This window comes from Leptosomus discolor, chromosome 1 (genome assembly GCF_034619465.1).
Source record: "Leptosomus discolor isolate bLepDis1 chromosome 1, bLepDis1.hap2, whole genome shotgun sequence".
Lineage (NCBI taxonomy): Eukaryota > Metazoa > Chordata > Aves > Leptosomiformes > Leptosomidae > Leptosomus > Leptosomus discolor.
Genome location: NC_141391.1, coordinates 4,317,611 through 4,343,487, shown reverse-complemented (window position 1 = coordinate 4,343,487; position 25,877 = coordinate 4,317,611). Strand labels below are relative to the sequence as shown.

General features: G+C 49.2%; 1 protein-coding gene across 1 annotated transcript in view; it reads left to right on the top strand.

Moving 5' to 3' along the window:
• Nucleotides 1-25,877, top strand: part of GAB2 (GRB2 associated binding protein 2) — a 92,422-nt gene that overhangs the window by 30,413 nt on the left and 36,132 nt on the right. Inside the window, exon 2 of the mRNA XM_086481618.1 lies at nucleotides 24,480-24,780. Within this exon, the coding sequence (XP_086337744.1) occupies nucleotides 24,480-24,780 (301 nt within the window). The remainder of the gene's footprint in view (nucleotides 1-24,479; nucleotides 24,781-25,877) is intronic.

The window sequence follows — 25,877 nt, the reverse complement described above, 5'->3', positions numbered from 1 at the left end:
ACAGCTTTTTAGGGGCACAGCTCCATTGCTGCGGCTCAGCCCCATCCCTGCAGACCCCGGGTTGAGTTTCTGAAATGCCACTTTTTGTTGCCATCTCTTGGTTCAGTAGAGACCCGGCCTTGGGATTGCTGTGGCTCAATGCAGCAGCCAAAGAGGCTCCTGGAGAGAGTCGATGCTTTTATGGAGGAGGAGATTATCCGCTTTTTAATGCTGTTAAAATACAGACAAAGAGCTTTGGGAGCATTGTTATCTGATCCGCTTCCCTGCAGTCAGGCGGTTGTTAAGGTCTGTGTGCTGAACGTGTCCTCCGCTGCCTGGATTAGGAGGATGCTTTTCCCAAAACCAAGCAATTTCACTGTTTTGGGGATTCCTCCACCTTTACCTGGGACATACCATACCGGCCACACTTTGGGGACAAGGTAGAGGCTGGAGGACCTTTGGCTAGCAGATCCCAGGTGATCCTTGGGAAGACATGCTGGGTGTTGGGTGTTCAGCATCCCCAAGCCAAAACCTCCCAAATCCGAGGAGGTTTTCAGATCTTCCTCTAGAAAACCGGGGGGCATCACCCCGCCTGCAGATGGGAGATTGCTGCTGTTGAGCCACAGCTTTCTTGTAGCAGCACTTATGGCCGAGGCAAGCAGCAGGGAAATTGTTGCAGCATTTGGAAGAGTGCCAGGGGGCCTGCAGCTTTTGATGGCCATGGTGGTCCTTGCAACCTCTCTTTGATGGAGATGTAAATCCAGGAGAGCTTAAAACCAGTGGAGGTTGTCTAGGTGTTCACCTGAGTGTCTGAGATGAGAATCCGGCCCTGAATCTGTATTTCTGCTGCAGTGGTGACTTGGGCCAGGCTGGAGTGGATTTGGCTGTTCAAATCGTTCCACATAAAACCTACATCTTCTCGCTGGTGCTCTCTGCTACTAGGACCCTTCCACGAGGGCATCACCGTCCCGCTCGACATCCCTCCCATCCCAGGACCCAGAGCTCCCTGAGAGCAGTCACATCCTCCTAGCTTCGCCTTAAACTTCTTTAGTTAAATGATTCCTGTCTTGAAAAATGCAAAAAAAAATCCATTTCCTTAAATTTTTCCAAATTGTGTAAAGCATTTGAATATATGAGAGACTGGGACACACAGGGAGTAGGTTGCTGGACCCTACCTGAGCTAAGCCTGGGTAGAAGAGTCTTATTCTGAAAATAGCCATTAGTTCTTGCTCATGCATGGCATCCTGGACAAGCTTTTCATCCAACCTTGATCAACAAAGTTGCAAGCAAAGGACATTTTATTCATCCTATGAGGCTGTGCATAGGAAATACAAACAAATCCTTCCTGGGGTGCGGTTCTTATATGCTCTTCTTGTACAACCTTGGACGGTTCCCGGATGCTCTGTGTGGTGCCACATGATGAAGTAATTATTGTAATCATTAGTATTTTCATATTCTTGCCCAAATAAACCTCAGGGCTCTCTGGGGGAGCTTCCCAGATGCTGTAGGAACCTTGTTTGGGGAGCACACAGGGGTGCCAAGACATGCGGGGTGGGAGAAGACAGCTTTGTACAACCAAAGTGATGCTGTGAGAGGTGAAAGGGGGTGAACGGGGCAGTTTTTGCAAGAAGTGGGTTTGAAATGGGATTTGTTGCATGTGGCAAGCACTGGGCATATGTCTTGCTTTATGGTCCCTAATGGGATTGGTGTCCCATCCTAGAACCACTCTGCATTTCTGTGAGCCTACAGATGAGAAAATCTTTTCCGCTGCTACATGAGAATCGCCCCTAAAGCCATGAACATGGGTTCCCGGAGCTGCTCCTAGCCTCTAGGCCAAGCACACAGCTATCTTATGCCCCATAGCACCCTAAAACACGTCAGGTTTTACAGCCACCATCAGTTGAGGTTGTCCCAGCCAGGGATGGGGTGAGAGGTTCAGCTCCTAAACAGCAGCGCTGGGTTGATGCGCTGATGTTCAGCTTCCCCATCACGGCTTGCAACTGCATTGGGAATCCAAGGGGGTAATTAAATCACGGGAGCAATTTACTGTAGGCCCGTTCCACGCAGCTCCTTGGTGGTTGCCGGTAAATAGAGGAATATCAATATTGCAGAGCAACCACAGGTTTGGAAATCGGCGACGCAGCAAGCGCAAGGCACTTGAATGCAGCAGAGGAGAGAAGGGAGGGATGCCAGGAGCCAAAGACGTGCTGTTTGCAGGTAGCAACACGCTGACGAGCAACGTGTCAGAGCTTCATTAGCTCCCGAGGCAAATGCACGGCGCTCAGAGGGTTTTAAAGCTCTGTGCCGTTGTGGAGGGCGGTCGCATCTTTGCGGCAGCTCTGGGGGAACAAGTGCTCCAGGCTGTACGACAGCACCCTGGTGAACCCGGTGCTACCTCTGCCTTTTAGGAGAGCATCTCTGTGGCACCTTAATTTTGGCAAATCAAGGCAGAAGCACTGCTGAGAGCTGAAAGCCATGCTCCAGGCATCCAACAGGTCCATGCACCATTGTCATATCTCCTTCAGACGTGTCCCACTCTGGCCGACAGGTAGCCTGACCACATCAGGGCAATGAGGTTCTTCCAGCGGTTCTGTCTTGAAGCAAGTGCTAAGAGCCAGGTCTGGGAGAGTGCAGGGTGGTAGGGATGCCAAAAGTCTCTTTGCTGAGCAAAAAAAATGCTGGTTGAATTCTTCCCAGAGCACTGTGTAAGGAAAAGCTGGGGGAAAGGGTTTTAATCTCACCTGAAACATCCATGTTCGCTCCTGGATGAATTTAAGAGAGGGAGCAGTGGAGCAGTGACTCCTCTCATGCCACAGGTGGATGCACTCAGACGTCTTCAGCACCACACACTCCCCCCCTCGCCCCAACCCCCAAAGCTGGGTCTTGTACCAGCTGTTTTCCCCCATAATTATCCATTTTTCTTATCCAGCACTGTGGAGACAGCTCCAACCTGGGATAATTCAAGACTCTTCTGCCCCAAGAGAACAAGATGTCAAGACCATATGAGTCATGTGGAAACTCACCCCTTTGGGGCAATTTGAAATATTCTTTCTCTCGTAATAAATCCCTGTGATTTCCAGGTGTTTCTTGCCCGATACAGCTTTGCCTTGGCCTTCTGCAGTTGTGTGAAGCAGCTGAAATGGGGATTTGTCCCAGGTGGACGCAGCTTCACGCAACTGGCTGGCATGTTGACGTCCATCAGCCCATCAGGAATGGGCACAGGAGTGTGCCACGCGTACTTCAGCAAGCGTGAGTCACTTCTACCAGAAGACAGTATAGGATGTGGCATTAGGATGTCCCTTAATCCTGAGCACGAGCAGGGGGAACAGGTCCTTGGCTGGCCAGTATGAGCCCAGCCCTGCCAAAACTGAGATTGGGCTGATTTACGTTTCACCCTTCCTGCCCCATCATCCTCTTGGCATGGCCAGCGTGATAATAAATTCAGATCTGTTAGGTGAAACAGCTGTGGCTTCGCTAAGAAGCTGAATTTAGCTGATTTCCAGGAAAAGCACTGCCTTTGTGCAGGGCTGAGTTTGCAGGCTCACTGCTTGGGGGGACAGTGGCGTTGGGTCTGCACCATTACCTCCAGGCATCCCTTGGGAAGCCCAGTCTCCCACCCTCAGATCCTCTCTAAGGTGGGACATTGAGATAACTGAAACCTGTTTAGTTCTTACAGGCAGGATTTAACCACCTTAAATTATTGTAAATGGATGGGGAAACATCCTATGATCTCCAAGCCAAGCAGGTCACCTTTAATTTCCTTTTCCTTCCATCAATAATGCTGGCGGATGGGTGTTTGATTTATTAAGCACTGAATAATAGGGCTTTCATGTGTATTGCTGTCAAAGAGATAAATAGGCCCCTTTGAAGGCAAGTTTCTGGGAGGTGGCTGTGACTTTTATATATATATAATTAAAAAAAAAAGCAATGCAGCCCTCACTCCTTGGACATCCCTGATATTTCAAGCCACGCATGGCTGTCCCCCAGCCACCCTGCGCCGCATAACGTGCTCGGAGCGACGATCCCCAACCTGGCCCGCTGGGAGGATGATTAATGCTTGCAAAGTGCTTTGAGAACATCAGATTAGTAGGACAGAGCCTCATTATTATATTAGCAATCACCAGTTCCTTGGCCTTTTTCACTCTCGACGCACTTAGTGCAGCATCTAAAAGCCAAATGCTGTTTACAAGTAAACCTCGGTGTGTTTGGATGCTTCAGGGAGAGCTTTTTGTGCTGCTCACAGGTTTATTTTTAATGATGCACCTGTGGTTCAGACTCCGCTGAGGTCTCCACAAACCGCTGCCCTGCTTTTCATGCAAACACTGTGCAGATTAAAAATAAAGACCACTGGGTACTCACTGTTATAACTATAGAAACCAAATATTTGGTTCAACTATAAAAGGCAGGAGTGTTTATGACTCTGAGGCCAAAGGCATTTCCAGCCAAAGTGGAATGTATTTTAGTTCTGCAGACTATTTATAGATAAGCAGCCACTCTAAATTTGAATCTTCCCTTCCGTAAGCAGTTTTTTGGTGCCTACTGGGATATATGCTTCTCGTCTGGGGTTTAGCAACGTCACTATGGGGAGTTAAAACATTTTGGAATCACCCTGTAAGACATAATGGCTTGTTTTAGGGGGTTTCTCTGGCAGTTCTGCGAAGCTGGAGGAGAACTTTGCTTGAAAAATGATTATTTCCCTTGACTGTAAATTAAATATTTTGATTTGGAGCTATTCTTTTAACCCTTCCAATTTGAAAGTAACTGTTACTTTGAACTGAAAACTCCAAACATAGTTATGAAATGCTAAAATTAATTCTTTCAGAGGCTAGGAGGGAGGTTTAAAGGGTGTTTTCTCCAACTAAATAATTTCACAAATTGATATGGATTAGCAAAATATTTCTTGCCATGTCTGTCCTTCTAGGGTTTCAGCTAAAAATCATCACCCATCCCTATGCTTTAGACTTGAAGCTGGTGGTGACAGAAGAGAAAAATGGGGTGTAGGTAGAGAAATGTTCTTGTTGAGCAGCCTGAAGACCTGCTGGGAGCAAGGCTGTGTGGTGCTAGATATCACTTGCCCTATGCCCTGGTGAGCTTAAAATCACACCAACATCTAGAAACCTTCTCCTTGTTGGCATCCACAGAGATGAAACCCGATGTAAGGGTTGTGTGTGGTGCTCTGAGTCCCATCATGACACAGCAGACGCTTCGGAGCAGCTATAAGATGAGGAAGATTGAGCAAATTGTACGTGGAGACACCTATGCCCCAGTTAGCAGTCATGATGGTATAGTGTCTTCACCTCATTCCTGCTCATCCTATTCTGTAAAACCCTCTCGGTGATTTCCCTCTTGTCCTTGGTGTTTACACCCTCCAAATATTTGCAGGCAGTTGAGTTGCCAAGCCCCTGCTAAGCTGCTGTTAAGCCAAGCTAAACACATTAGCTCAGAAAGTCAGTCTCTCTACCTCCGTAATAATATTTTGCTTTGCTCTTCTCTGACTTTCCCCCAGTTTATTGATATTTTCCTGGTATCGTGGCACCTGATCCTGATGATGATACAGGAGCTGCCATCTTGGCAGAAAAGCAAATGATGAATAGAAAATCCAGGTGCCTGTGGCATATGAAGCCAGAAGGGGTGCTGGGTTTCATGGGTCTAGATTCCTCCTTGCCTTGTTTGAGTAAGTGCAGGCTGGAGGTGAGCCCGTGGCCCCTTGGCTGAACCCGGGGATCGGCCAATATAGGACCACTCTCTGTGGAGGTCAGTGGGTGCCCATCTGATGGCCCTTCCCTGGGCTCATCCCTCCTGTCTTCTCCTTAGTGAAGGTGGAAACTGAGCTTTACAAGGCTCAAACCCCTCTCCAGCCCTGCAGCACCAGAGGGGTCTTCAGAGCTTCTCTACCAACTCATCTATGTGTGTGTGGTGCTTTTCCCAGTAGAAAAACTCTAATAAGCCTTACCTCTAGACATAGGTAATGTCCACTTTATAAGCCCAGCCTGGTCCTGCTGCTATTTCCCCAACCTTCATTCTTCCATGCCCCTGCTGCTATAATCTCTCGCTTGATCTTGCTGGCTGAAGCAAGGAGACATCCTTGGCTTGGTGTAGGACTGCCTTTCTTCTTCATCCCTGGATGCTAAGAGTGGTCATCATGAGTGCCTGGGCTACACATGGAGCCCACCCTTGCCGGGAAGGAGAGCCATTCTCCAGTGTTTGCTCAGGGTGGAGAACCAAGCAAGGTCCTCATTGCTCATCCTTGCTGGTGGGAGGGCGAGGAGTACACACATAGACAGGGCGGGGATCCACAACAGGCTTCTCTCCTATTTACTCAGCTGCAGAAACCACTTGGGCTTCCACAGGGCACCCACAGAGTCGACACAAACCACCTGCAGCAGCATTGGTGGGGCAGCATCAGGCTGGACTGGGAGTGCAGGGGTGTATGGTGGGTTTAGGAAGCTCACAGCAAAAGCAAAGCCCAGGATCTCCTGTGCGTCAGGAGATAATGTAATAAGGAATGGCTTCCCTTGAACTCTTGCAGAGCACAGGGTATATATATATATCTATATATCTATATCCTTGGAAACACCCAGCCAAGGAATCTGGGGTATTTTAACCCAGCACAGACTTCCCCGTCTTTCCCAAACCCAACAGCCTACACAAGTCAGGGCAGGAAAGCCATGTACCCTGTGCATCCTCCAGCACGGCAAGAGAGGTCCTGTATTTTAGTAATGTTGGGTTCTAAAGATCAACTGCCTTCAAAGGAGTTTGAAAATGAGGTCCTGTGCAGGAATACGGTGACTCTCTTATCGTGGTGGCCGTAGGTGCAAGCCCTGATTGCAGCGTGCCTGCGTGCCCGTGCCCACACCTTGGTCCCCAGCTCACTGCTGTGAGCCAGGGATAACTGCACTGAAATACAGAGGGTTATACTGGTGGGAGAGACGTTCAAGTGGGATCAGATAAGTGGGAAAATCTGAATGAAGAAATACTGGGATGGAGATGTGGCATCCCAAAGTGGAGGGGAAAACATCTGTCAACTTCACTGTGTGCCTGCCTGAGCCACTAAGGCCACCAAGCTCAGCCTGACCCACCAAAGGGTTTGGGGACAGTGGGTCCCAGGGAGAGCTCACCTGTTCTCCCCTGGCAGCCCGTGTAGGCCAGTCCTCACAGCCTCCGAGCAACTCACTTGGAGAAACTCTCCACTCCCTTTGGAAAGCATCTGCAGTAGTCCGCAACCCCAAGTCGCTTGAGGGGCACCTCCAAAGGCCACACTTGGCTCAGCAGGTTGGGTCCATCATGCAGCTTGGCCACAAAGAATGTTTCCTTCTGGCCTGCCTGGGCCAGACACTGTGTTCCTGTTCCAGGATTGATCCCAGATGTGAGTTAGCATTACAAATACATCTCAAAACTCTGATTTCCCCCAGCTGCCAAGTCCTCCACCCCCATCCCAGCCCCTCTTCTAGAGGGATGATTAACACATGCTGCAATAAAACTCACCAGTTACTGCTCTTTCCACCCCTCTTTGCTGCAGGTTCAGGTTCCCGTGTGCTGTTTTCTACCTCTCGGTTTGCAGAACTGTTGCAGGCAGAAAAATTACTCCCCACCCATCATATAACTGTACTTTCCACCCCCAAAGTATTTTTGCACATACCAGCTCAGTCATTACTTTTTTGTAACATACATCTGAGGTTGGGTCTTGATTTGGCACTTGGAAAACTGCAGTATGACAGGGTAAAACCCCTTTCTCCAAGGGTTTTTGACAGATTAATGGCAGCTGCTGCATTGAATCTCATCAGCTCCTCTCCTGATCTTGTGTTCAGCTTTCTGCTGCAGTTTATTCTGTTCAGTCCCATTCTGTGTATTTTATCACATCTAACACCCAGGATATATGAGCTTTATGAAGCTATGAATAAGTAGGGATTAATGCATCTCATGTCTGTCTGCAAGGTCTCCCACTGGGTCTTCTCCTATGGGGTAAAATTTGGCACACTGTTTAGGTGTCCTCATGAACCTTTCTTTACGCACCCCTTAGCATCAAAGTTAATTGGCAGCCCATTTTCTTGAGACAAAAAGCATCATGTGAGAACGAGCCCCACCAAAGCATTTGGGCTTTAAAACACTCTCCAGCATGAACCTGGTATGACAGTCAGGAGCAAGCAGGGCACAGGATGGAGCTCCCAACCCGTCCGAGTTCTGAAGGCAGCTTGCAGCATCCTTTTGTCCTCACTGCACTTTCCAGGCACTTTCTCAGTGATGAAGCAAATGGAGCTTTCATGTCCTCTCTAATAGCCTGAGAGTCCTATAGAGGCTGAGCGCTTTGTAGGCCACCTTTATGGGAGGAGAGCAGCTTTATCTTTATGACACTAATGGAAAAACAAGTCCTAATGGCAGTTAATCCTGCTCATTTCACTTACAGGGCTGCTTTTGGTGCCAGTGGTGTTTACGCTGTCAGTTTGGCTTCTCCAGTTTTGCCTTGCAGTGCCCTGCTCCTCCACACCCCATACGTGTTAGTTTGAATCAGGGGTTGCTGCAGAGCAAACCTAGTGATTCCCTTGCTGGGAAAACTCAGGAGCAGAGAAGAGGACAGTCAGGGTGCAGGTCTGGACACCTTTGGCTGGAGGATGTCCAGGATGCACCTTTGCTGTCTCACGAGCACCGTGATTCCCAGCATGTGTGGATGGGTTCACCCACCACCCGTTGTCATGTTTTCCTCTTGCATTTTTAGAGGAGCCAACATGAGGAGGACTCAAGGTTTCTTTCCCAAACCCACAGGTTCAGGGAGGGATGAGCGCTGGGTAGGAAGGAGAACTGGGGAGTCTTGTTTCTCTGGCTGTGTCCATGCAGTGTATGGGCTGAATGTTTCCTTTGTGTTTTGGTCTGTGGAGGCTTGTGTCTAGCCCTTTGCTCTTGTGCCAGGGAGTCCCGGCACTTCCATCCTGGAGCTGTCTCGCTGAGACAAAGGACATCAGTCTGCGCACAACTTCCCCAGCTCTCCCCTTAGCCCTTCTGATGGTTTTGTGTTGGAGTGGAGTATGTTTAAGTGGGTCAACAAAGAGGTCATTTTTCCCAGCGCAAAGTACCCTAATAAATTAACCAGTGAGAATTTTAATAATACATGAAAGGAGAGAGGTTCGCCGCTTTTGGAAAGGCTTTTCAGCTATTGACAGGGTCAGCAGCTGGGTCAGTGGCCGTGGGGATTCCAGTGGAGGGAGAGGTGATGGGCATCATCCTCCACCAATGAGCATCTCCGTGCCATCGGGCCAAAATAGAGCTACCCCCCCATTTCAGTCCACTGATGTAAGTGTTGTTAACAGCTTTTCAACACACATTAACAGGCAGACAGAGGAGCTGCTATGCTGGGGGGGGTGTGTGTGTGTGTGTGTGTGTGGAATTAGCACCCACCCTCCTGTCCACTCCTCTGAAGCTTGAAGCACGTGGGCTTCAAGCTGGGCTTCCAATTGGGTTTTCAAAAAGGTGAGGCTTGTGTGATCTGTCCAGGGGGAACAGCAGACTACCTCAGTTGTGTCTGGCTGCAGCCACTTTTAATGGAATAATTTAAATTTAAGGAGAAAATGCTAATCCACAGGGGTCACGCTGAAGGGTCCTGTTGATCCAGTAGTTTCTCGGCTGTTGTAAAGTGGTTTTCAGCACCTCAGCTGATTTATTCCCCTTGATTTTAAAGAAGTCTTTAAACAAGGCAATCTGTTTACCATGACCTCAGGTTATTTTTCTGCCCTATTCAGCCAGATTTGTGGGCTTTCTTCAGGTCAGAGTCAGAATATTTGATCTTCTCACTGTGTTGTTGGTTGGGCAGGAAATAGGAATGACCAGAAACCCTGTAGCATTCCACATGTACTATAGCAAGGGCCTCTATAGGCTCTAATTTTTGTAAGACAATAGTGACATGAATTTTCATTAAGAGTAGGTTAACTTTGAATAGGTCATCTTCTCATTCGTTTGACCTTCTCATCTATGTTGGCTAAACCATACTACTGTTTATCAAGTGACTCAACGATATCATTATGCACTTGAGTCCCAAAGCCAAATAGACTATTTGTGCTCAGGAGTATCCTCCCCAGGCTTTGCTTGCTGGCAGAAGGCAAAGGCTGGAGCAGACACGTGGTTAATAAAGTGCCTCAGCACTATTTTCACTGCTGATCCTGAAGGTCATGAGGAACTCTACCAGTGCATAGTTGTATGCTATTGCAGCATCCATCAGACCCTAGCCATCTGCCTTCGAGGTGCTACCTCCTGGAGAAGGTCTCTTTCTTCCTGTGAGGAAACCCAGGACTTCCTTGCTCTCTTCCAAATTCTGTGTGGATGGTCTCTGAAGACCACCTCTCCTGAAGCCTACTGCCCCAACCAAAACTTTCAATGACCAGTCCCCTGGAGTTTCGGAAGGGGTCCCATCACTGAAGGACCATGGAGAGATTTGAAAATCTGGTATTTGAGGAAGAGGTGAGCAGGGCAGTATGCAAAGTCCCTGCGAGGAAGCTAGTGAAGGTCCTGGAACCAGCAGTCTTCTTGCCTTTCCACCAAACCATGGGAAAAGAAGACAACAGCCTTCCAGATCTGGGGAGAAAGGGATTAGGTTAATCCTGAGTAAGGGAGTTACTCCAATCCAGAAAGTAGAAGAAATGTTCAGAAGAGACTCCCTGGGCAGCAAAAGGTTGATGCCCAGCATCAGTCCTGGGCCAAATGGTGGAGCCTCCAGTTCTGTTAATGGCAGGTCAGCTATAGGGTACTGAGGGCAGCCCATACAGCCCCGAGCACATGGCAAGGGAATTAAAACTTGACAGATCCCAGAAAGATGTCACCCTCAAATGTGGCTTTTCTTTGTGCCATTTTTCAGGGATTAATACTAGGTCTCAGCATTTCTCTAAGTGAAGCAGATCCGATGGCTCCTGCAGGGAGAAGCTGCCAGTGGCACAAAGGGTAATGAAACGGTAAATGTTGAAGACAAATTCATCAGACAGGGCAGTCTGGATCACTTGGCAAGCAGAGCCCATTTGAAAAAAAAAAAATATGTTAAAAGACAGCCCAGTGCAAAATTGTACATCAAAGAGGAAGAAATTAAGATTGTTCCTACAGAGAGGGGCAGCGAATCACCAAATGCAGGGTTTTCTGGGTTTAGTAGAAAGAAATTGCACGAGCAGCTCCTGATGTGAGTTGAGGCTTCAGCAGAAACAGCTGCAGTGACCTTTGATGTCTAAATGAAGGGGTAGGAAGCGCATTTATTTTCCATACATACAGAAATGACAAAATGTGTCAGAGTAGCTGGCTACTAATGTCAATGCCAAAGAGGAGGAAAGGGAAACTATTGCAGAAAAGTTGCTTAGCACAGAAAATGCTTAGGCTGGCAGCTGGTTAGTTTTTTGGAAGAGCTGAGAGGTTGGAGTACACAGATGATGGTGATATTTTTTTCCCCGTGAAGGTCGTAAGGATGATCCAGTCTAGTGGAGAAGGGCATCACAAGAGCCCTTTGCAAGATGCCAAAGCCACAAAGTGACAGATTGGGAACAACCCACTCCTTGCTTTTTTCATTCTGGAGATGGTGGCTACATATGAGGACAAATGAGCGATTACTGGGATCCATATGGGCATAAACGTGCATTTAATTAAGAGCCTGATATACAGAAGAAATCAGTTTATGATCATTGGATCATTCAGGTTTGAAGGGACCTCAGGAGACCTGGACTGCCCGAATCTTTGATTCACACAGGTAAGGTGGGAATCTGGAGAAAATGTCCTTCTGTAGGCACAGGGCTGTGGGACTGGAGGTGTTGTGAGGACTCAGCACAGACCACAACCAGCTGCTGTCACTGACAGGTGTTTCAGCTATTGGGGACATCTAGAGAGATGTACCTCGCTGTGGCAGGCTTGAAATCAGAAATCTGTGTATTTTAGCTGGCCACCCTCAACCCGTGCAACAAGTGAGATTCAGACCTTTGTGTTGTGCAGGTCTGGGATTGCCTGTGTGTACACCCTGGGTTATCCTCCGCTGTCCTCCAGCCCATAAGCCAAACTGCCTGAGCATATGCCTGCCAGGAGAGCAGTGGTCGGGGCTGTGAGCCTGGCGTGGCTGATGGAATGCCTCAGGGAGTGTCTGGATGTGCATGTGCCTTCTGTGAGTGTCTCCTGGAAACCGGTAAATCCCTTGGCAGGTTTCAGAGGGGCCTGACAGCAGGATGAGATAATTTGGTCTTTACGTGTTTCATCTAAAAAGGTGAGCTGGAAGAAGAGAGAAATCCTCTTTTAACTAAGGAAAGGCTTTCGCCTGGGCTTACATATTATGAAGCACTAGTAAATCCACTCATTAGGGTGCCCTTTTAAGCTGCAGGGATGAACCCCATGTCCCAAAGTCAACTAAGCCATGAGAAACCAGCCCACAGGTAAGTGAGTACCATTGGCGCCAGTCTCCAGAGATGTCTTTCTTGTAGGAGCTTTTGACTCCGTTTCTCACTTTTGCCCACATTTAATGTATGTGTCCTCACAGCCTCCTGCCTCTCTATCTTGCCAATATACCAACCACACCCATGTTTCCCAGAGCAAAGCCAGGGCAGCATGCGAAGCTGTGATGGTTGGGCTCTGCCACGAGGGTCAGTGCAGACAGTGCTGCCTGCCTTGTTCCTTCCAAGCCTGGCACATTTGAACATCCATCAAGGGTCAAAACCAAGTCCATTTAGTGTTGAATGTTGCGTAGTGGTCAGTAAGCAGGCATCTAGGAAAGACTCCCTGTTGACAAAAGTTTTCCATGCAGAATTCCATTGCTACACATGATCGCACTCAGTAACCGTTGGGGGCTTTTGTTTCCATGATCTTGTTCAGTCTTCACTTGGGGCCAGCTAAACTTGAAGCCTCCAGAACGTCCTTCAGCAAGGAGCCCCACAGGTCATTTCTGTGTTGCCAAAAGAAAAGTCACCTTTTGTGTGCCCTGAGCCTGGCTCCTGTTACCCTCCTGTGATGCTCTGTCTCTCTTGTATTAGGTCATCTCCATTACCTTCTCCCTGCCATTTGATGGTTTCCTGAGCATCTCTCCTTTCCTGACTCTTTTCCAGACTGAGGAGTCCTGTCTTACTTAATAGCTCCTTGCAGAGAAGCCATTCCAGACCTTTGATCATCCTTGTTGCCCCCTTTGTGCCAGCAGCTGTGATGCTGGCCATGCCGCTCAGCTAGCTACCATGAGATGCAAAGGTTGTCCAGCAGACCGTGAGTTCAACATGAGCAAATTCAGGCCAATTCCTCCATTTTTCCATACAGACTCAACAAGGCTGCTTCTTTTCCCCCTTCATCTAAAATATCTTCTAATGCTTCTAGTGTGCACTTACATGTTTGTTTTCCCTCTGGGATGGTTACAGGAGGAGCACTAAGCCACCGAGTTGGACACATATTGGTCTCTGAGTATGGTTGTCCCTGACCCACTCATGAGATATTTACTCACTCTTTGGACTAAAAGTGTTCCCATTTCCTTCTCTCATCCACCCCCACAGTCCCCCCAAAAAAGTGCCCAGCTGTCTTGGAAAGCCCGTACTGAAATGTACGGTCTGTGCCAAGTCCCAAGAATCCACGGCTGTCACCGTTGCCTTTGCAAAAGGCCTGGGTTTGGCTCAGGCTTCAGCAACTTTGCTCAAATTTGAATAATCTTAACCTGTTCACAAAAAACTTGGGTTTAATTGAAGATAATCTATATGGGGACACAAAGTCTACCATTCATCATGGTCAAAAGGGAATGCCTCGCCTCCACAAGAGCAGACCAGTAGCTTGAAGGTGTTGACCCTCCTCCTGCCTCCTGTATTTTGGGGGCAAAAGGTGTCTTCTGGGTCTGATTCCAACTGGAGAACATCCTGGTGGTCCAGACCCATAGGAATGCTATATATGCATTACAGTCAGAGCACATTTGGACAGGGATAAATAGCTTCATTTCCTCCGAAAGGGAATCAGTCTGGGTGTGTCAAAGCCGCTTAAATACCTGAACAAACACCCAGAGGTGAATACATTTTTTTGTGTCAAATAATTATTATTGCTGTGAGCAAACAGCTCATGCAGACACGTGCCAGTTGGCCACAGCTAGACATAAACTAGGCATAAAAAGGGGAAATTTCCTCAAAGATCACAGAGGCAGCGTGATTGTAGGCAAGGGAGTGATTGATTGGATTGGGAGCCAGAAGGTAAGGTAAGGACCTCACCACCACCACAATTTGAGTAGCCCTGGCTGGGTTAGCGCTCTTCTTTCGTTCCTTGTCTGCCTTTTCCAGTCTGGCATGTCTGAGCTAATGATGTTTCTCACAGCATCTGACACAAGGCAACCCAGATTTTGGATAATGTCTCATGTTGGGACTACCATGGTAATGTTTCCTTGACAAAAAAGGTACAGCAGGGAAAGATGAAGGTCCAAATTTTGTAAAGGCATGAGGATGCCCAGTTCCCATGGTATGCCAGAGGATCTGCTGTTATTTTCCAGAGGGTTTGTGGGAATGTGTTGGTGAAGGTAAAAAAAGAGAGATTTGAGGGAGTGCATGTCACCAAAGCAAACCTAAACTCCGCAAAACCTTGTACGACTGGACCCTGTGTTAGTTCCTGTATTTCAGGTGGAGTTTTTCTAAAATTAGAAATCATTCCTGGAAAGGCAAGCCTGTCCCAAATATCCTGCTACAAGCCTGAAAAAACAGGAGACCAGTCCTTTAGATGGTGGGAGAAACTTCCTGACATCTTACTATCATCTTCAGCCCCACGATGCCTCCAGCTCACCATCTCAAACCTAACAGGGGATGGTGATTTTTGCTGTGCACAGACAGAGCCTGTTAAGCTCAGAAGAGGTTCAGTATCACCTTGTAAGACCCTTTTTCTGGAGCCTTTAAGTGAAGGAAGTGGCATGCCAAGGGAAGGGGGGAGCGTCCTGACACACCTTTCATTCCTGCTGTCCACCTCTATGTCCATCTGTATTTCCATCTGCCTTCGCCTGAGAGATTCAGGGCAGAGCAGTTTAATTACAGGATTCACTCCTAGAGCTGTCACAGGTGCCTATCTCCAAGTGATTGAAACTAGGCCTCAAATTGCCTTTTTCAGAGTCTTTTCTTTCAAAACCATTGTTTTAAATCAGTTTTGCTTTGAAACACAAGCAGCATTCAGGGTTTGGAAAGGGTTCACTGTCTGGGAAACCTGTTTCTTACAGCAGCCCCTTCCCTGTCTCCCTCTGGGGCTCATGGATGCTCATGGATGCGAGACAAAAAAGAAAATGCAATGCCCTGTCTGGAAAATATCTCACAGCCAAGTCCAAGCCTGGTTAAAGCGAACCTTGTCCTCTCCTGAGCATCTTCCTGGACGTCGCAGAGGGCTTGCCAAAGGTGACACAGGGTGGGAGAGCAGCCACAGCCTCCAGGAGAAGGCAGAGAGGAGATGGGTAGTGATGTGGTTTTTCCCATGAAGCCCATCACTGAGCACTCATGGGGCAAAGCATCCCTATAATGAGTCTTGTGTGGGCAGAGACTGGTGTACGATTGCCAAGGAAGCCTGAGGCAGGATTCATGGCCCCTGCCAGCACGGTGTGGGGTAGTTTTGGGGCAGATCCCTATTCTTGGGGTAACAATTTTGGGTAGCCCACAGCTAGGGGCATGGGAAGGGAAACGGCTGACAATGCTGTGGGATTTATTTTGCTCTTGCAGAGGCTAGAAAGCTAGAAAAACTCAGTTATCAAAATGCTGCGCTCGGAGTCATTTGTTCGTGCCACATTCCCATGTCCAGCCCTGCTTGTGTAATGGCCGGGAAAGCGCTTATCAGAGCCTGATACCGAAGTCTCAGGAGGGAAAAAAAATCTCCAAGCAGTTTGCTTTTTCTTCCAGAAACCCGAAGTTGAAAAAAAGCAAAGTAAACTCTGCTCTCGCTGTTGGCGCGCTCACATGGCGTGGGCTGACTTACCTCGGCGGGTTGGTCGGCTCTTGCTCATCTCCGTAGGGTTGAGTGTAGTCAATGGTGGTGACTGGGTTTTGCAGACAGACTTCAGAAGCACCAGTCTCGATGTGTATCATGTAAAATACGTATAACTATAGTGTCATAATATGTATGAGATATATAATATCATATAATAAGTTGCTGGGGCATCCTGTTTGGTTACACAGCCCCCAACCATGTCAGCCTTCAAAGAGGCAACGTGGTTCAAGCCAACCCCTGCAGCGCTGCACTGACAACGGTGACAATAGGGGACGAGGACAATGCCGCTTTGTGCTCAGTTCATCACTCGTGTAACAGAGCCACATGCTTGTGCCCAGCAAGGCAATATGGCAGTGCCATCACCCCGCGGATTGCTCCAGCGTGGAGTCAGGATGCAGGCAGAGCAGATGCAGGAGCCGGGAATCAGCCTTGGGACCGGCATTGCCAAAAAACGAAGCACCTTGAGGCCAGGGATGAAAAATCCCTGGCTTCTGGATCAGTCCCAGACTAAACAGACGGATGGAGACCTGCTGCAGTCCCTTTGGGGCCCCGCGGGTATCGCCTGCAGCGTTGCTTTTGTAGGACGTGCTCCCTTTTGAGATGCTGTTTTTCTCGGGCTGGCTGATGGGGGCTTGGGGCAGAGGCAGTGGTGGTGTCATCTCACCCCTTCACCAGGTGTCCTGCAGATCCCTGGGCAGCCACCAGCTCTGGTGACCATCCCCACACAGGGACACCCACCTGCCTGCACCTCCTTTGGGTGCTGCTCCAGTACCCCCCGCGAAGGGTGTGCCACGTCAGGGCAGGGGGAGACATTTCAGCTAGGAATAACAGTGTGGAATACAAAACAAGGATGAATAGCAGGAAATACTTCCAGATAACAAAATCCATGGCACAGCGGCAGGGACGCGGTGGAGGCCCCGCACATGGACATTTGCAGCCAGCCCCGGGGCACGAGCTGGGCTCCAGCTTGATCCTTCAAACCCCGTGCTTTCCCAGCACCTTCCCACTTGCAAAGGCACCTAGCAGATTTCAGCAGAAGGAATTACCCAGAAAAAGATTGCTTTACTCTAGGAGAATTAAAAACATGCCAATGCTGCCCTTTCTTGTGCTAAATGCTGAGGATGGGTGTGCAGCAGGTGGCTGCACTGGTCCCATGTTGGGGCTCAGAGTCTGACCAGTCTCATCAGGTCTCTGTACTCCTTGCTGGGAGCTGGATCTAACTATGGAAAAGTAGTTAGATTCGGAGATAACTGAAGTGAGAAAGGACCTTTGGAGGTCTCTGGACCAACCTCCAACTCAAGGTGGGGCCAGCTTGAAATGAGGGCTAATGCTGGAGTTAAATCACATTGCTTCTGGTCTTGTCCAGGCAGGTTTTGAATATCTCCAAGGATGGACACCACCCCATCTGTTTCTTTTTGTCCTACCACTCATTGAAAAGCCATTTCCTTACGTCTGATGGGACCTTCCCATTGCCTCTCATGCTGTCCCCAGGCATCTCCCAGTAGAGTTTGGCCCCATCCTCTCTACTCCAGGTAGGAGTACTCCTGGTCTGCCCCAGGGTTTCCCCTGTGTGCTTCTTTCTCAGACAGTCACAGTTTGTCTGGTGGTGTAAGTACAACCTCACTACTTCATATTTTGTTTTTTCATCCCGTCCTTAATCAGTCACTCCATCATCCCAGCAGAAACCCAGTCAGCGCCCTCATGTCCCGGAGAGACATCTTTATTTTCCTAAGATTGACCACGCAGCACTGAGCTACTGAAATCTTTCCAACTGGAGAACTCCCGTAAAATAAATACGGAGGGAAATGTTTTCCACATTGTGTCACTGTTTTGTCACCCGCCGCGTTCGCAGTGCACGGTGGTGGGTAGCGGGTCCTCCAGCTCACACCAGCAGACCTTTAGCTCCGATTCGTCCCAGCCCTTTCCTTCCCCAGTAGCAAACATTTCTGATGGCAGGAGCTGTTTTTGAAGCTTGTGGGTTTTTAAATGATCTTACAAATAGGTTTTAGTCTGCGTTTGAGCCTCCCCTCCTTAAAACCCCATCTCAGCCAGCGGTGAGTGACGCTCGGTGTGGGAAGTCTCCCACCTCATGCACTGCCCTCAGGTGGATTTCACACGTAGCGATTCAGCGTGTGCTCTGAAGCCTAATTACACCTCTGACAGCGGGGGAAAAAAAAAAATCCCAGGAGGCAAGGTCGGTTTGACAGCCTGAGATACACACTGGGTTGGGTTTTTTTTGCATCGCCGTTACTTCCCTCGACCCCCCAGCGAGCCAAGGAAGAGCCACCTTGTACCCCAGCAAGGTGTCCTGTGCCCTGCAGGGTCTTGCCACTGCAGCGCGGCGTTATTAACACTGCCAATCAAGCCTCCCCCAAAGCCATGCTGCTAACGAGCTCGCCGTGAACTCGGCCACAGCAGATGCGTGATTAGCGAGGATCAGTCACCGTCCCTTTGAAGGGTGAGAGGAGCGGGGTTGGGACCTGTCTGTTCCCAGCATCATGTCAAAAGGTGCTGTGAGTGGGCAGCAGGCAAGAGAAGGTGCTTGGAAAGGCACAGTGGGGTCTGGGAGGGCAGGAGGGGGCTCAGGGAGCTCCTGTTTTCTCTTGGACTCGGGGACATTGGGGCTTTGTGGGGACAATCAACCAGCAGAACCATTACCTGAACAGACACGGGGGGGGGGCTTCCTCGCTGCTTGCAAATCTTCTTCCAAATTGCATTTCCTTTGAGTTAGCGTTAATGCAGGGAGGAGAGAGGCATTCTTGCATGAATAATAAAACCAGCATCCTCCTGTCCATCAGATGAGATAAAAAGCCCCCAGGGACACAGAGGAAGACAACATTATTATACAGGTCACCAATAGGTTATTCTATAATCCTCTGCATGGGGCTTCACTCCCCGATGCTGGTAGCACCAGCTGCAGTAGGGGACCACGTCCCTCATGCAGGGCTGCGGAGATGGGTTGGCCAGGGCAGGGTCAGCCCCAGCGCAGGGTAACACAGTCCAACAGCTACAGTCGGCGTCATTGTTGTGCACAGCAAAACTAGTAACACCACTGAGCAAGCCATGCCACCCAAAACGTGCTCTCGGGATACCCCCATTGTTTCTAGCTCCCCCTTTCCAGGGATGATCTTGCCAGGATGGCTAAAGTGGTGGCAGCCAGGAGTGAACAGCAAGGGGACACAGTGGCTGGGAAGAACAGTGAGACCTTTCCAGGCATTGTGGTCCTTCTCACATGCTCCCGGAACGTGAGCTCCTCTTTGCCACACCAGATGCACCAGCAGCCAGAGAGCGAATGTGCTTCATGGGGTGCAAGACCAGTCTGCACTGCTGAGAGAAAACTGGGGGTACATGGGGCTGAGACAGGCTTGGGGCTTTCCATGGACATGGTGGCATCCCCACCAGTGGCTGGTGGCTGCAGGGGCAATGGCAGGAGCCATCCTGCACTTGATGTTTCTCTGGCTCTGGGCAAATCCCGTACACAAGTGCCTGCTTGCTCTGCTGTGGGGTTTCCTGCCCGAATCGCTCAGTCCCTGGCTTCACGCCGGTGTGAGAAATTTGCCTGATGTCATGGCTAGGTCACTCATCCCGCCTGCCAGCTCAGATTAGATCCTGTGATTTGTGTCAGATCAGATTTTGGAAGGTTTATTTCACACTGGTGGTGTGCTGCACTCGCAGGGACAAAGATGGTGATGGGGGGAGAAGGAGAAGGGAAGAGAGATTTCCTGAGAAATATACATTTATTTCCCTCTTCCCTCTCCTCTCCTCTCCTCTCCTCTCCTCTCCTCTCCTCTCCTCTCCTCTCCTCTCCTCTCCTCTCCTCTCCTCTCCTCCTATCCCTATGTATGCAGTAAGGGCGTGGTGGTAAAATTATTAAGATTTAAGATTTCAGAGTTCTGGCTCAGAAGTTTATCTTAATTGAAAGAACATTCCTTTCAACTAAAAGCTAACAGTCTCTGACTGTTTCCAACTCCTCACTTCTGAGCTAAAATAATACTGGGTAGGACGCTCCTATATGCCCCACCAAGAGCCATCTCTCCTTATCTCTCCTATATTTATTGTTTGATTCCTTCTTAGGGTTGTGGCAGTTAGCAAGCTCCCTGGGGATGGATACCTGGCTTTGCTAATATTGCAATTATTATTTTCCTCACTTCTTTGCTTTTTTTCTGAAACAAAGCCTGGGTCTCTGCTATCACTTGGCAGAGAACAGAGGAGCAGAAGCAGAGACGCTGTCCGAATGTCTTCTCACTATGGTCATAGTTAATAAAGCTTCTGTCTGACCTGTCCTTAATTGCACTTGTGTTATTATGCACTTGGAGGCCCCAGATTCTCTGGCAAAGGGCAGCCTAAGCCCTCTGCACTGACGCCACTAGCTTTGTTCACAGCATTGTGCCACCAGAACAGCCACAGGGGACATGAGGGACCTCACTTATGGTGTGGTCAGAAGATCTCCCATGACGGTATCTTGGTTGCTCAAGAGCAGCCACCTCTCTGGTTGGGCTTTCCTGGTTCCTAACCCACACAAGGGTATGGGAAGGGTCTCAACCACTGCCTAAGCCTCCCAGAGCATCCCTGCTAAGTGCACTCAGCCAATGAACCCAGCAGCACCGCCTTGTCTCTGCCAACCCAACCCTCCAACCCATAAAACAATTCCAAGTAGCATCCAGCTGGAAAGGGGTCAGTTTTGTAAATTTTAATGTGCCACAGCGCTGTTGAGGTGGAAAGTAATCAAGTAGCAGTCACAGTTCTCGGCACCCAGGGAGGATTTAAGTTGCACTGGCATCATGATGGGCATTTTTTTTAACAAACAAGTCTTTAAAAGAAGTACTTGCCAAGCGTCAAAATATTTCTCAATGATATTAAGGGCCGTTAGCAGCTGTAATTTAACTGTGAAGCAACCTGATGCAGGCAAAGGACCACACAGCTGGAAATTTGTGCTGCAAAGGCGCTGTTTTATGGCTGTTAAGCTGTTGGCCTCTCTGCGTTGTAAAGCTGTTAAACAAACACAGCCCTTGGCTCGCACCACGTGTTGGTGAGGCACAGTGTTTTGGCAGGAGCAGGCTGACAGTAACAGGGGCTTCAAAGGAGCTGGGAAGAAATAGAAATAAGGAGAGAAGGAAAATTCAGGTGGAGGAGGTAGGTACCATCACAGCCCCGTGGTGGGAGAAGGTGGTCTTGGAAACAGTGTATAGGTTCACGTGGAGTTGCATCTTCCTCGGGTTTGGCATGGGCTGCCACTGCCACGCACGTATTGGTCCTATGCATCCTACCGCTGTTGCAGACCCTTAAATCACCCTCTTGCAGGAATGTGACAGTCTAGGGAAGCCTAAACATGGAAGATTTGGAAGATATTGATAGCTTTGAATGGGAAATAGGTGTCCCAAGAGGATGGCCACGTGCTGTAGGCTGCGTATCCTTTGCCATGTATTGCTGGATGTTGAAGCTCACTCCATTAGTGCCATGAGATGCTCCAAGAGCAGCCACCAGCCTGGCAAACACAAGCTGAGCCCTCTTCCTAATGGAGACATAGCAAATCCATGGGGAAGACCTAAAATACACTTGCTGAGCTCAGTGCTCAAAAATTCAAATAAATGGGGAAATCACCACAAAAATAAGAAGGCTCATGGCTATTTCTTTATTATTTCGTTCCATTCTCTTCTGATGGTCAATGCGTATTCTTCTGGCTCAGAAGCTGATCTTAGGAGGCAGGAACAGCTGGTCCTGCTGCGGGGATGTGCGGTGGGAGTTGCATCGAGCTGTGCTGCCTGCAGCTGCCTGTCCAGGACAGGCAGTCCAGAGGCTGCTGCCGTGAGCTGTTTTTCTGGGACAGAAGCTGTTTCAGAAGAACCCCGGTGACTTTATTATCAGGCGTGCACCAGGCAGAGGTGGACAGGGTGGTCAACCCAGGTTGGTGGGCTGTTGCCCTGCCCAAGGGTCCCACCCTCCAGTGATACTGCAGCTCCTGAATCTTCCCAAGAAATTTTGTCCTGGCAAGAGCAGTTCTTTTCTAAGAGTTCTTAACAGTTCTTAAGTCCAAACAGCTGATATTAGGACTTACCAAACACCACCAGACTGCGTGTGTTATACTGCTTTCTCTGCCAAATATTGACTGCGTGGGGCTTTCCGTTGCTCCCAGACAGACCAAAGAGAACTGGAGAAGTTGTGGCTCTCGCATTGGCAATAAAAAGGGAAGCTGTGGTAGCAATCGTTGGCCTTGCTTCCAGTGTTTCCTCCTATTTTTACTGCGAAAGCTCTAAATTCTGGAGTCTGCTTTCTGTACTTTGTGGGGTTTTTTGAATGCAGCTTCTCAGCCATGAAGGGATGCTGCAAGGCTTGACTCCAAACGGTTGGAAAGCAGCGAGCCAAGTAGCAAGAAATGGCATTGGATGTGTCTTCATTCAGGTTGCGCAACTTGATCTTCTTTCAGACCCCCTCACTGATGTGTGCCCAGGACTTAGTCCTGCCAAGGGGCTGCAAAGAAATGGTTCAGTGTTAACAGGAAGAAACTAATGGGACATTTTCCACCTAGAGCTAGAAAAAATGTTCATGGGTTTGTTTCCCAGTGATTTGGGTGATTCATTTTGAGGAGATGGACTAGCAAATTATTGCTGCTCCGTGGTGAAATTGGTTTTTTCCCTCCCTGATGGACACAGCTCTGCCATGTGCAGTTTTTTTTCGTCTAAAAGCAGCCGTTTTGATGAGATGTGGGTGAGTGTCTCCTGGATGAAACCAAAATCTGCCAGCCTTGCACGTCTTCTAAGCAATTTACTGCTTCACTGCATTTAGAAGATTGCACTGAAGTTGCTTTCCTGGCACTGGGAGCCAGTTTGAGAATTAGTGCAAAACTAATTTGGTTACAAATCTCAAAGACACCAACAAAAGCTATTTTTAAGCCTTTGAGACGTACAGTGCGAAATCAGACCATTCAGAGAAAACATCGTAGGGGCTTCTTACTTTTATTTCAGCCACCGAATTCTCCAAAACTATGGGATCCTGGTGCAGTTGGGTGGCTGAGATCTAGCACATGCTTGTTGCCAATATGCAAGCCTCAAAGGGTGTCGTCAGCTCCCGGGGATCATCATGGGGGTCGCAGCACATCACTCGCCTTGCTGCCTCTCTTGGGTTACTAAAAGTCTGCGGCTGTTGGTTCTTCCTTCTTAGAGACATCATGTGCTTCCTCATGACCCAACCTCTCATAATCATATGAACCCCAAAACTGGTGATTTAATAAAAACAATAATAAGGTAAATTTCATTTAAAAAAAAATAAGTCCCCAGCCGGGGCAGGACAGTAGGGATCACGTCACATCCTCTCCCTTGGCATCCTTTGGTGCAAACCGAGGTCTGTGTCAGGTAATGCAGGAGCACTGGTAACAACCCACATCACCCCACTCATCTCCATGGGCTGTGTCCAGCCCATGTTGTTCGTGCACCTCTCAAACCTTCACTGCCTTCAAAGGCAGCCTGAACAAACTCAGATGTTTTCCCTTCCGTACGCCATGGGAGCTGAGCCCTCTGCGAGGCAGCACAGCTGTGCAATGGGGAGCAGCTCACGGTGGTCCCTTACCCTGTGCATCCCTCCCACAGGGGCCAGGACGCTCATGCAGAGCCCACCCCCCGAAAAAACCTCTCCAGTCCATGGGATGGGGAGTTACACCTGCATGATTCTCTGTGTAATGTAAGTCGTAGCATTTAGCACATTATCGTTTTGGCTACGTCCCCACGTGTGGGCTCTCAACTGCATTTGGCGTGGGGAGAGCAGAGGGGACGCAGCTCCCGGTGCCAGGGCTGATGGCTGACATTTATTTTGCCAGTTTGCTTCAAACACCGTAACCCTCGAGTCCATTCCCTGGGTGGTTTGGCCAGGCGCTGCCGTCAGCAGTGCTCGGAAGAATCAATGATAACCTTTTCCTTTGCTAAGGAGTTTCCTATGTACCAGGGAGCAGAAGATGCTGAAAAACAAATGAAGCTTGGATTCTCCGTGGGTCTGCCTGGCATTATTCCTGATATTTAAGAAAACAAACCAGTTCCCTGTTGGTTTTATTAGCCTTTCTATCCTGCTGTTTAAACAGAGATGGGATTGGCATGGTTGGTGTCTGCAGACATACACCGTGATGCTCTCAGGGGTTTCTCTGAAGGGCAGGATACCCAGGGCGCTGTGTCCAAAGCACCTGAGCTCCTTCAAGCTTCTGGAAGGCATTTTGGCATTGCAATTGCCGGTAATGCTGCCCCGCAGATTATCTCGCATCAAGGAGCAGAGGGTATTTGGGTCCTGGGAGTATGGTTGGTCTGTAGGGTAGGAGGAAAGTTGCTCTAAGCCTCAAGACTAGCACTTTTTGGGGTCATCTTAAGATACAATGATGTTTTAGTATTTAATTCTCCTGGATAACAAGTGGGATTTGAGTATTGAACTGATGAACTGAGCTGAGTCTGTGCACCTCTTGCAGGGATGTCGTAAGCAGCACCCCAGAGCACCCTGGGGCAGAAAGTTGTCATGTCCATCTGTGTCATCATGTGCCTGACTGTGGTTTCTTGGTCCTCATGATCTGAGCAATGGGGTTCATGCTCTTCCTCTCTTCTTGGTTTCAGGCATGGAAGAAACGCTGGTTCATCCTGCGCAGCGGTCGCATGAGTGGCGACCCCGACGTGCTGGAGTACTACAAAAATGACCACTCCAAGAAACCTTTGCGCGTGATCAACCTCAATTTCTGCGAGCAAGTGGACGCAGGCCTGACCTTCAACAAGAAGGAGCTGCAAGACAGCTACATCTTTGACATCAAGACCAGTGACAGGACCTTCTACCTGGTGGCTGAGACCGAGGACGACATGAACAAGTGGGTTCGCAGCATCTGCCAGATCTGTGGCTTCAACCAGTCCGAGGAGAGCACAGGTACCATGAGAGCCGTGTCCATGGCCAAGAGCATCTCCTGTCCTGTCCTCTGAGTGGGCCCCAGCTCCTCTTTCACATCAGACCTGTGGGAGGGGGGTGCAGCCCACCACAAGGCTGGGAGGGATGGTGTGGGAAATGGATGGACACACGGGAAGCCTCCATGAGGCTTTTCTATCTTCGACATCTGAAGCAGAGCAGGCTTTGCCCCTGTGAGTCACCTAATTTGTTTTTTCCCCCATAACTGTAGACCTTTGAGTCTCTTATAAGAAATTGGGGGGGTTGGGGACTTCTTTTAGCTGCAGCCTTTGTCCTCATCCATCACCAAAGTCCCTTTGAGAGTCGTGGGAACCAGCAGTGAAAATCCCCTTCATTTAGAGGTTTCAGTCCCTTGGTGGAGTGGAAGAGAAGCTTTACTGGGACCATGTCCTGCCCCGCTGCGGTTGTCCTCCACTGCTGGACAGGCTCTCATGTGAAGGACAGATACGTCCTCCCCACCTGCATCCCCATCTCCTCCTGGGACCCGCTGGGAAAACACTGGGAGTGGAGAGAAAAACACCGGGTGGTATTTTGCAGCAGTGGGACCTGTTCCACGAGTCGTGCTCCACCATCCAAACTCAGTTGCACTTTGCCAAGCCTCTGCAGTGAGCACTGCTGAGCTGCCTCCACTTCCCTGGCACCACGAGGGCTCCTATAAATCCTGAGTGAGATGGGATGGGGTCTGAGCATGGGGTGCAGCGCTGTGGTCACCTGCCAGTCCCATTACACCTGGTAACATCTCTGGGCATCTTTGCTTTATCTCATCCATGGTCCAGTCTCATTCAGGGAAATCCACTCCCATGCTCTGTCTACGTGAAACTCCCCATAATAATGTCCAGCTTGTATCTGTTTTGCTCCCTCATGGAGCAGCTGCCATCCACAGGAGCTGAAACTCTGCCAAGAGCTTGTCAGGCAGGACAGCAAACAAAGCCTCACAGTAGCGTGGCTGCGATCTTCACCGACTGACGCATGAAACAGGACGTCACCTTGGCAATGGGTGAACAAGTGGTAGAAAGGATCCTTGATAACGCCACCAACACGGTCTTTCAGGGAAAGGTCAG